The 12081-nt window shown below is 24.4% G+C and overlaps 1 protein-coding gene across 1 annotated transcript; it reads right to left on the bottom strand.

The window, feature by feature from the left end:
- Positions 1-431: 431 nt before the first annotated feature.
- On the bottom strand, positions 432-10246 carry LOC145842884 (adenosine receptor A2b-like). The gene is made up of 6 exons (XM_082950360.1): positions 10057-10246; positions 7349-7502; positions 3945-4061; positions 3489-3618; positions 3107-3292; positions 432-842 (listed from the first exon to the last, which is right to left on the bottom strand). Exons 1-6 carry the CDS (start codon positions 10244-10246, stop codon positions 432-434), a joined length of 1188 nt encoding a protein of 395 aa, XP_082806486.1.
- Positions 10247-12081: the final 1835 nt, after the last annotated feature.

The following is a 12081-nucleotide window of genomic DNA, read 5'->3' as shown; positions in this document are numbered from 1 at the left end:
TTGAAATTCAAAACATAATACAAAATGATGTTATATTAAACTAGAATATTTGTTTTTTGTGTATAAAAATGATTTTAAGAAGTTCTATAAGTATAATACAAGCTTATATTTTAAGATAATATAATTATATAGAAAAACTTTTTAAAAACGGATTTAAGATATTTAATCAACTTATCTTTACCAATATAATATAAAATATATATTTCTACTATAAAATACAGTATAATTATTCTATGTAGCAAATATTTTCAGTTCTATTTTTTTAAATGTGAAATGTTTGAAACTCTAGAACTATTTGAACAAGTCCATTTGAAAATACCGGTGAAAGTAATCAGTTTGTTTACCTCTTATTTTTAGCAACAATTAAAACAAAAAACCTAATAAAATAAAAATCAAAACTATTAATTTAAAGTTAAAGGTTTTCACGATAGTCATAGTTTAATTCTGCCCAGCAAAGTTTGAAACGCTCTTTTCCACTCCTTCATGCGGAAGGCGTACACGAAAGGGTTCATCAGCGAGTTGGCGTGCGAGAGCAGTATGAACAAGTCCGTCCACACGGGCGTCGAATTCATTCCGACGCCGAAAAATAGCAGCGTGTTGTGGATGTTGAGGGGCAGCCAGCAGAGGGCGAAGAGGCCGACGACCACGGAAAGCGAGGTCGCCGCCCTCAATTCCCTCCGGAGCAGCTTGGAAGTGCGGAGTTGGCGGTGGTGGCGCTTGTTGCCATGGCGGCAGTGGAACTCTGGGGACAGGTCGGCGTTGTTGAACAAGGAGTTTTCGCTGGATGGCGTTGACAGCGCTGAGCCTTCTTTGATAACGGTCGTGTTGTTGCTTTCAAAGTCCTTTAAACAATACACATGTTAAGTATTTGGTATTTTGATTCGTTATTATAGTATTTCATAAGTCTAACTAATTTTATTTTGTTAAGCTTAATTAAAATAGTGGTTTTTCATTAATTTTTTTAAAAGATCAGCTGTACCTCTACTAATCGTAAATAATAAGAAACTAGCAATAAACAAATAACATGATTATTACAAGGTGGAGACTTGACTAAAAACAATCAAAAGTACATAAACACTATATACTTGATAGTTGAAACACAATATAGTTTTACAAGTATCTAATATACTTTTTTTAACAATGTATATAGCTTATATCAAGAAAAATTATTGGAAAAGTCGATATATTTGTTTAAGTATAGCTCAATTATAGTATATACAGTTATTTTCTGTAAACTAAAAAGTAACAAAAACGGTATTTTAACGAAAACTATGTAAATACTGAGATGTTTATAACCTAAAATTGTGCAAATAACATGATATGGTTCTGGTTTGTGTCTTTGTTATTTTTTTATTACTTAACTTTGTTTTTAAAAGTTTTTTTTTTATCTTATAAGCTTTTTCAAGTTACTAATTTTCAACTTAAGTATTAATCGCTTAATTTAAACCTAATATTCGAGAATTAATTGCTAATAGTTTACTAAAAAAGATCATATTAATGTTGTTATTACATTATTAACCAAAACTTCTATTTCAATTTAATATTATTACTTATACTATTTAAATGTTTTAAATGTTCTCTTGATCTTATACGAATCTTATCAAACTATTGTAAGTAATATTCGTTTAGCAAATTATAACTGACGAGCTCCTAAGCAAAAATACTATTGATTAACTTTTTGAACTTTCTAAATGACTGAAATAGTGTTGAATTTTAAAAAATGAAAGTTGATACCAAGAGAAAACTAAATAAAAAAAAACTTTAACTTTATAATTAAATGAAGAATGTATCTCAATTAAGTATTATTCATTAAAGTTTTTGACGACCGAGTATTCAAAAATATTTAATTACGGTTTAATGTGTTCGTTTGTTTTAAAAAATGCATCAAATAAGTGCATAGATAATATATAATAAATAACAAGGTTAAAATTTTGATAATTTTTAGACTTCTTTAAAACTCAGGGTTATTTATCAAATGTCACTGGGAAATATAACTTTAATCGCTAGTTTTAAATATGCATGTATTATAAAGTTTTAAGGATGTTATTACAGAAAATGATAAAAATTCAAACAATTTTTTTTCGTCAAAAGTCATAAAGTATTAAACTACGTTAAGATTTTAGTTGTAGCATTTGCGGTAAAATATTATTAAAAATGTAGACTAAACGTGCTTTAAAAAGATCAATGTTTTTTTTTTATGATATAAAAAATACTTTTGTCATCGTGTCTGTACTGTTCTGTAGATCTTAAAAGATTATGTTAAAATCGATATTGTGTTTATCAATAGTATTCTTTCATTTTAATCGAAAATATTTTCTGTAAAGTACTTATTTCAAAAACAAACCATTGAGTCATGTGAATTAAAATTATATTAAAATTTTACAAGTTAATGGAACTATTGGGTAAATAAAATAATAAAACAAAATAATTTAATCAAATTTTTTTTATTTTAGAAATAATAATAGCTTTATACATGTAGAAATTTTTTAATTTCAAAGTACTAATTTTAGTTAGTTGTATGAGGCTGGAATTAAAAAGAGTTGAAGTAAGTAGTTTTAATTGTTTGTTTATACAAAACTTCAAAACTAAAAATAATTTTTTTGTACTATGTTTAAGAGTCTAAGATTGTAATTTAATGTATTTTCTATTATTGAAAATTATATTTTTTAGTAACCAATAGAAATAGATACTTGGTAGAAAACACTTTAAATTAGTTGAAAACAGTTCTCTTAACAATTACCAATTGAATTTCATACCAAAAGATAAAATACAATTTAACTTTTTTCTATCATATAACTACACTTTTATAATTGCCTGAAACTCGTGTTTAAATTTTTTAGATTTTGAGTACAAAAATTAGCAATTTAGAAAAAAATAACTTTGTCTTTAAATTTAACGGATTCTTATAAAAGAACACTTTGTTAGTCTTTAAAATATTTTTTTAGTTTAAAGTAATAACCACTGAAGGATACTATCTGAGTATATCAACAACTGTTAATACTAAAACAAACATTTGTAATACTACCTTTCTCATTAATTGTTTAAAAGTTACCTTAAATAAAAACTAAGCTTTATTTACCCATCTACAATTACAAAAACAACATACATCATATTTTATTTTTCCGTTTACTTGTATGACCACCATACAGTCCTTCGAACTTGTCACATTGTTTTTGCCTTCAATAGAAACTTCAGATATGCGGTAATTAGAGACGGAATCGAAACTTTTTTTCTTATGCTGGTTCACATGGCAGTTTAGTTCGTAAATTTTCTTCAATTGATTCGTTGCTGACTAAATCGTTAATTTAGTTCTAAGATTGATATTTTGTTAATTTGTTTAAATTAGTAGTTTTTTTCATAAATATAAAAGTAAAATTGCAGTACATCTAAAAAAAATAGTTTTATAGGTTAGCAGTTCAAAACAATTAAATAAAATGAAAATCGGTTTTCAATTACTGACTCAAAATTATAACAGTTAAGTTTCTCACCCTTAAAATTAGAGTATATATGATGAACAGAAACAGTAGGGGAAGTAATAAACAGGCGAAAAAGTTGCAGTACACCATATACTTCATGCTTACTACTTGCTCGAACGCACAGTATTTCGCCTCGTTTTTTCTTAAAATTCAAAGTTAGTATTAAAGAGCTTTTTCTACAAATTTCCAATTTAGTAGAAGCTTAAACAATGAACGTCATTCATAAAATTGTTTTAGGGTAGTATTGTAGTAAGCGAGTATAGTTAGAATTATGTACTTTTTGTTTTCTTTTTTCATAACGTAATGTTTACTGTCATATTTAATTGCAAATGTTATTTACATATAACTAAATTCTTACTAATACAACTTACAGCATTCTTGTTTGATAAATTTACTTTTATTAGCTTGAACTTTGACATACAAATTTTTATTCCAAACAAATATAAGTAAACAACAGCGTAAACGAACCCATTGAAACTTTTACTAAAGACATCTGCTAGCGGCGTTATGCCTACTAAACCACCAACTATCCAACACAAAGCAATCCCAAGTCTGATTCTGTTTGTTGTCATTATTCGATGATATCTGTTTAGTATTTTTTAGATATGATAATTGTTTGAAACATATAAAAATGCTTTGAAACCAGCTCTCTTAAAAAAAAAACAATAAATATAATAAACCCAAGGAATTTAGAATTTTTAAACGTTTACAAAAGTTTTTTTGTTAGGTAACAACTACACTAAACTATGAAAGTTGCCCTACTAGATATAAATAAAGTAACAGGATATCAAGTAAATAAAATAGTTCAATGACTACTATGAAATTTAGTTTATTTTTTATGGTTTTATTGAGCAATCATTATGTTGATTATTTGTATTTACTTTACTATAACACTTTACAAACAGATTAAAGACTGTTTTAATACTATAGAATTAATTAGATTTTTATTTAAAGCTTCAAGAGGTTTTACTTTACGATATATTCTTTTAAACAGAATTTAAATGTTTGTTTAAGTTTATCTCAATATTTAAGATAACTTTTTACTTTTTATTAATCTTAAGTATTTAAAAACACAAGCTATGTTAAGTTTATTAATAATCACAATTTCCGTTTAAATAATTAATTTGCTTTTAGTAGGTAGTATACTAATAAAAAAGCATGTTGTATAAACTTTGTGTTAATTTCATATTCGTTGCTTTAAAACTATTTAAAAATAAATACATATGCACAATAATTTATTTTTAGTGTATAGATAAACGTTTATGAATTTTAATTGTTTAATATCTAAGAATATGATAAATATTTAGTTAACTTGAATACAGTTGTTTATTTTAGAAACAATAAATAAAGCTTTTCATGAAAATAAATCAATTACACTTTGTTAAACTTAATATTATTTGTATACATTTTAAAAATTTAGTACTCAAATGTTGCCAAATTAAAACAACTAATATTTACTAAACTCTGTAAAGTATAAAGGGTATATTATTAAACCAAGCAGTTTCATCTGGGAAATGTGGTGAATTAAAAATGAAGCTTAGCTTTACAAAAATTTAAATTGTAAGTTACTATGAAAAAATTTAAGCTATTTTTATTCAATAAAAGCTCATTATTCTGGAATCTAAATATTTTTTTTGTGCTTAATACCTGGATTGTTCTTAGTTACCTGTGCTTTTTTCGAAACTGTATTAAAACTAATCAACTTTAGACAAAACGCTTGATTTATTTTTTCTAGTATGGTTCTAGTAGGCAAAAATGTGGCTTATTTGCAAAACAAAGTGATTAATCTTGAAAATTGTACGACATTTAGTTACAACTGACGGCCAAGATGTATGTTTTTCCTTACAGTTTTAGTTTACATTTTTCAGTCTATATCTTTATATAGTTTTTATAACAAAAAAAAAAGTCTGAGTTTTGTTTTTTTTTTAGTTTGATGTAAAAGTATCCCTTAAACTACTTACATATTTTAATAAAACTACAAATACGGTTTAACTGAGAAGATTTTAGTAAACTTTACCAACATTAAATTCAAAAGCTTTTCTACTTGAGTAAACTATTAAAATTATATAAGACAATATTTATATATTTCTACAAAAGTTTTAAACAAAATGAAAAATTAAAAAGAGCTAATTTTGTAGTTCAAATTCAAATGTAATTAGTTTACTATTAGTTAAATTTATCACAGGGGTCGGCAGCCTTTATATGTCGCTGGTCAATTTTCCTAGAGAAATTTTCTCGCTATAATTTATAATAAAATATTAACTAATATATCGCTAAAAAATGTTTTCAACGGGCCGCAAATGTTTTAGTTTTTGTGTTAATCATCAAAATATTATTTTAAACAAAAAATTATCAATTATTAAACTAAAAGACATGATAATAAAATTTAACTAGAAAATCTTTATTTTTTTAAAGTTTTTATTAAGATTATAAAACTTTATTTGTTTTGAAATAATTTAAAGTTTGAAAGTGTATGCATTGATTTTTTACACCATAACTTAAATTTACTTGTAGTAGGTTAGTTGTTAACAGAACTAATATGCGTTTTTAATTTACTTTTCGAGAATAAGTCGACGAAAATTAGCTACTTAAAAGTGTTTATTTATATAACTGTTTATAAAAAAAAACGATTAAGTTTTAAATACATAAAACTTATTTAAAATGACTAAAACAAAAATATTAAAAACGTCTACATTCCTTGATTTTTTTTTTTTATAAATACAGTTAAGATTACATAACTATATGAACGCGTCTTAAAATTATTATAAACAAACTGTTTTTAACACAATTAATTTACAACTTACCACTTCTGAAATTTGTTCTATAAATGCAATTTGTTAACAAACTTGTGTGGTTAACAAACGTTTTTAAAATATAACTGTCTATTATCAATTACTAATTATAACTCATTTACAAATAAATTTCATTTACTGTTTTTAAAACATTAAAATTGAAAAATATATAATCTTAAGTTTTCTATATAAGTTTTAAAAAAACCTTTCGATTTTGAGATAAAGCACATTTCCCTAAAAATGCTTCAAACGTAAATATTAATTAACAACTGTTTTTCAAAATTTTTAAAAAACGTATTTATAATGACGTAAAACAAAATAAATTACCGAAAAATTGGGAAAAGTGTAGGTTTATGTAATTGATTAGTTTAATTTTAGTTAATAAAAATATAAACTATAAAAAAAAATCGATCAGCTGTTTGCAAGTTCATTATTTTAAGTTTAGGTATATACTATTTTAAAGAGAAACAAGGTAATTGATTAAAATAATAAGTTTACGAAAATTAATTATAAAAATAAATCGTTCTTGCCTAATAATTGTGTCATATAAAAAATGTTTTACTCACTGTTTTTTCATTTAATTAGAAAAAGCTTTTATATTTAGACGGTTAGTTTGAACCTAATTAACATTTCAAAATGTAACTGGAAATAAATATTAGAATAAGTTTATTTTATACAAAGCAGTTATTTTAAATATGATGAAAATAAAAACATAAATTAATGTTTTTTATGTTTTCAATTTTGCAATTATCTCAATTACTTCAGTAGAAGCTGTTTTTTTTCCTGTTGATTGTGTAGAAAAAAACATCTAAAGTTATAAAATAACAATGCATGGAAATTTTTTTTTCACAACTTTGTCTTTCTTATTTATTTTTTTAGACTTAATAAGTAAAACTTTAATAAAAATAAGTAATGTTACTAAAGAAGAACTTTTTAAAGCTGGTATTTTTTTGCCGATCTTTTAAAAGTTGCATCTTAATCCAAGAGCTTTTATTGTGCAATTTACATAATCTAATTTACAAAGTGATGAGAAACAACACTTATTTTATTACAACAAACTTTACCTATAAATAAACAAACCTTAAGCAGTGTCTGATCGCAATGTATCTGTCAATTGCAATGAGTAGTAGATGAAGGATAGAAACTTGAGTTATAGACACAACTGTCCAAATAGCTAAACCACAAAATTCTATTGATATACAGCCAGTATTCTTTTTAGTTGATAGTTCAACATCTAAAATTTGTTACTTGTTGAGTATAGAGAATTTTGTATAGAGAACCTAGAAACTAGTTTAGAAAAACCATTAGTAATTAAAGTACTTTTTTGATATAACATGTTTTAGGATTATTTTAGTTAGTATAAAATATTATTACAGTTTGTGATTCACAACGTGCTTCTTTTTTGTTCTTTTATTTAGTATTTTTTTTCAGTTCAATATTAAAAAAGTTTTCAAATACTGTATATACTTTTCTTTTTGTTTAGATTTTTGTTTTAAAGTATTCATTTGGCCTATATTTAGTTTGTAAGATGTTGCGAAACAATACTTCTAAAGACAAAGTATAAATACGCAAAAAATAAAAATAAAATATTTCTAACTGACATATCAAAACTATTTTAGATTAACCAAAGCTGAATTTGCACTAAACAGTTAAAACAGATAATAAAGAACCTAGTTGAACTAAACTACATTTGCAAAGTAATCAAATTTTGAGATAATTGCGAAAGTACCACACATGTTTCAAATTTTTTGTTGTCAGCAATAAAACGGTCACATTTTCGCTTCGCTAAATCTTGAAACTAATTCTAAAACTATCTTATCTAAAGTAGTTTCATAAAGACCTTTGATAAAAAGATGTAAAAATGTTTTTTTAGACTTGTCGTTTTGGTTATATAAACATACTTTAATTACAAAATTACATTTTTTTTACACTTGTACATTTTTTTATACTTGTCTTTTTTTAGTTATAATGGCACATTTTGTTTTTCAATAATTAAACACATTTATAAGCATAAATCATTGTTCTTAAACTAATACAACTATTCCTAGTTCAACTTAAGTCTAGAGCAAATTTTTAATATTTAATGAAACTTACTGAGAAAAATATGTTTTTATATAGATCAACTAGTTTAAAATTATCTTAATGCATATTATTAAATAAAAATAATGTTATATTAATGCAATCTATTTTTATAAATGCAAATAAACTTGGATTAAAGTTAATTCATAGTAGTATATAAGTGTTGTTTTTGCTGTAGTAAAAACTATAATAAAAATCTGAACAACAATTGTAAAAAAAAATTTTTTTTTTCAATTAATTTAGTTTCATATTTATTAGTTTTAAACAGATTTTAAATTCAAATATAAATTTCAAACCTATGAAAATAGATCGTGTGTAGCATGTAATTCAACTAAAAATAAACTTTAAAAATTATAAAGAGAACGGAACAGAAATATCGAAGTATATATGGAAGCTTAAAAATGACAACATTGACTACAAAATAGATTGGGAAATTGTCCACCATATTGGCAAAGCCAAAAACCCACAAAGCATTTGCAGTACTTGCATATTAGAAAAGATCGCGATCGCCAAAGCAGACAGAGGGACAACTTAAATAAACGGTACGAACTCTTTTATTCCTGCCCGCACTTCCGAAAACTCCACTTCAAAACTTAAGTTGCCCGTAATACAGGTTTTATGCATGCTTTTAATAAATTTTTGTGTAGCTATTTTTTTCTTAAAGCTAAAAGTTTTTTTTTAATTATTCAAGCAAAATTTCAAATTTTCGTAACTATTACAAGCACAAAATTACTTAAGTTTTCAATAGTCAAGTCACAATAAAAATAAGCTTGATTAAAATGCATCTTAACTTAAGCTCACTTATTACTATTAACTACACTTCATTTAACCAATGTTTACTTTGAAAATCAACTAGAAGAAAATAGAAAGCTACAAACAGATATTTTTATTTTTATTTGTGTTGTTCTTTAATTTTGAAACTTAACTAAAATTTAAACTTTGCCACAAATTTAATCTTAATATTGTAATTTAACTTGTTTTGCTTTTAAGTAAAAATTTGTTTTAATTATAAGTTTTTATATCAAGCATTCGGGCGGGATTTCAAAATTTCATAGCTGTTACAAGCACAAGATTGTTTAAATTTTCAATAGTTACGTCACCATTAAAATAAGCTACGTTAAAATGCACCTCAACTTTTAGCTCACTTTATTAACTACATTTTTGCTTAAGCAATGTTTACTTTGAAAACTAACCAGAAGTAAAAAGAAAGCTACATACAGCTTTTATTATAATTATTGTTGTTATATTGATTTTGAAACTTAACTGAAATTTAAACTTTAACTCAATCTTAATATTAAAATCTATTTTGTTTAGTTTTTTAAGTAAAAATTTGCTTTTATTTTAATTTAATTGTTTAAATGCTATTTTCCATGACTGTCACATATCTTTTTAGATTTATTAAAGCACTTACGAAACTTAGTTTGTAAAATAAATTCTTGAAAGAACAAATTCATTATTTCTCCTCCAGTGGTTGAGATCTCTCTATTTGTTTTCTTAAAACCAAAACATATAAAATTGTTGCTCAACTAAAAATAAGATAAACTTTCATATCCTTAAAAAAACTAAATTATTTATATACTAACATAAAAAATACTGATTTACCGAAAAAAAAAAGTTTTCGTTTGAAGCCTACGATTGTGTTTAATAAAACTTGGTCTCGTACACACTGTTAGTTATCAGTCAAAGCGAAGTAAAACAAATAAATTTACTCATTTTTATCATTATGGCAGCAGGGATTCCCAACAGCGCCACCAAGAGGTCTGTCACGGCAAGACTGGCAATAAGCTTGTGTGTCGGAGTGCGCAGGTAGTGAAACTTGCTCACTGCGATCAGCACCAACGCGTTGCTACTCACTACCATGATCGCTATGACAACCTCCGCCACTATCGTCATCGACATTGCTGTGCCCCATTTTTTCAGCTGATTGCCACAGCTAACATTTCCACGGAAATTCTATCAATATTTTACAGATTAAACTAAAAATAAAAAGTATAACAGTATTTGAAATGGTTATAATACATTAATCAGTGAAAGAAGAGGAACTAAGTGGTTATTTTTTTTACAATTCTAATAATGTAGTTTGTATTAGTTTATAACTGTTAGTCAAAAGCCGTCTTCAAGTACAAAGCTTCTTACAAATACCCTTAATGTTCATGCGTAAAAATCAAGAACATAAGTTATTAGTAGTTCGTAAATTTTGGATTTTACTACTGACGACACATAATAATATAATTTTTGAAGAACTAAAAAAAAATATTTTGTTATTGTTCCTATATTTTTTGTGGTTAGTAAGCATGTTTTTTTTTTTTTTTCAAAAGTTCTACAATAAAAAGTTTTTAATTTTTTTTTTAAGTATAGGTCTTGTGAGATTTTTATAATAAAATTTTTTCTCTAAGGAGACAAAAAAACCTCGGATAATTTAGAATTAAATTTTATTTTTCTTGAAAGTTTAAATTCAAAAAACTTAGATGAAAATTAAGCTTAGTTTTGACCTTTAAAAACTATAAAAAGAACTTATAAATCTTACATCACGTTATTAAAACTTCAATGAGTATTTTCTTTCGTATTCTACTAACAGATGTTTTTTTAATTTATATAAAAGTTCAAGTTCATGCAATTTTGCTGGTTTGAGAACTAGAAAATATATAAAATATGCAATCAAATCTTAAAAAATAAAACTTTTTTTTTCTAATTTTAGTATCAAAGTTCAATTAAGAAATAAAGTATGTACTTTAAAAAGTATAACAAAATTTTTCTATTATTATTTAAACAGTGCATTTTTTGTTCTGATTTTATCGAAAATTTGTAAAGCTCGTTATAAACAAGAGATTGTTTATTTTTAATTTTAATTAGAAATTAAGAATTTATTGTAAGAGTTTGTTATCTATTTAAACTTTTTATATAATAAACAAATATTAAAACAGTTAAACTAATTATAAATTTAAAGTTACAACTTTTTTAAAGAACAAGGTATCAAGTATAAACGATCCAAACAAAATGTATATGCTAAAAATTAAGGAAGTCTATAAAATAGCTTTTCAACTTTTAGCTTTAAAATGCTGCTTTATATTACTGTATGTAAAATATTTCTGTTTTAATGATTTTTTTTATATAACTTTGACATATGAAAATAAAAAACAATGTTTCATATTTCAATACTTTTATGACTTAAAAAATATAAATTTAATTTTTAGTTTTAATTCTAAAATTTTCTTTAATGGTTTGACCTATTAAACTATTTGTTTTTAATTTCGTATCGTCAATAGTTTTGTGACATTAATGTGTGAGAAAGAAAAGAATGCTTTTAGTGAAATCGTAATTGAAGATAAGTGAAATTCACTGATAAGCCATATGATTTAAATACTTATTTCTAGTAAAGTAAGTTTAAACCAAAATTATTTTAAGTTATGAAATTAATAATTTTGTAGCTAAAACTTTAAACCGTAATAACTTTTACGTAATTTTATATAACTGCTAAGTAGTTATATTTTAGTTGTACTCAATGTATTTAGTAATAAAACTTGTAAACAATTTTTTCACTTTACATTTACTGTACAAAGTTTAAAAATTACGTTATAAAAATAGACTAAAAGCAAATATTTACTGAAGTTTTTAGTTAAAAAGAAATCCATCTAAATTTATTAGGTTATTTTTTGACTTAAATACTACTTTGCATAAAATAAAAAATAGTTTTGATTTACGAAGAACTAAAGTTTCGCTCAACTAGTTCTATT

This window comes from Thalia democratica, chromosome 8, assembly GCF_965202585.1.
Source record: "Thalia democratica chromosome 8, ktThaDemo2.hap1.1, whole genome shotgun sequence".
NCBI lineage: Eukaryota > Metazoa > Chordata > Thaliacea > Salpida > Salpidae > Thalia > Thalia democratica.
Note: the sequence above shows the minus strand (reverse complement) of the source record. Positions and strands in the feature narration are given on the sequence as shown.

Excerpts from the sequence above, each read along its gene's own strand:
- LOC145842884 (XM_082950360.1), bottom strand. The coding sequence starts at position 10,246 with ATGTCGATGACGATAGTGGCGGAGGTTGTCATAGCGATCATGGTAGTG. Across the intron at positions 4,062-7,348 it reads GCGATCAGACACTGCTTAAG|ATATCATCGAATAATGACAA; the intron begins GTTTGTTTATTT and ends AATACTAAACAG. Across the intron at positions 3,619-3,944 it reads TTTAGTAAAAGTTTCAATGG|AAAAAACGAGGCGAAATACT; the intron begins GTTCGTTTACGC and ends TTGAATTTTAAG.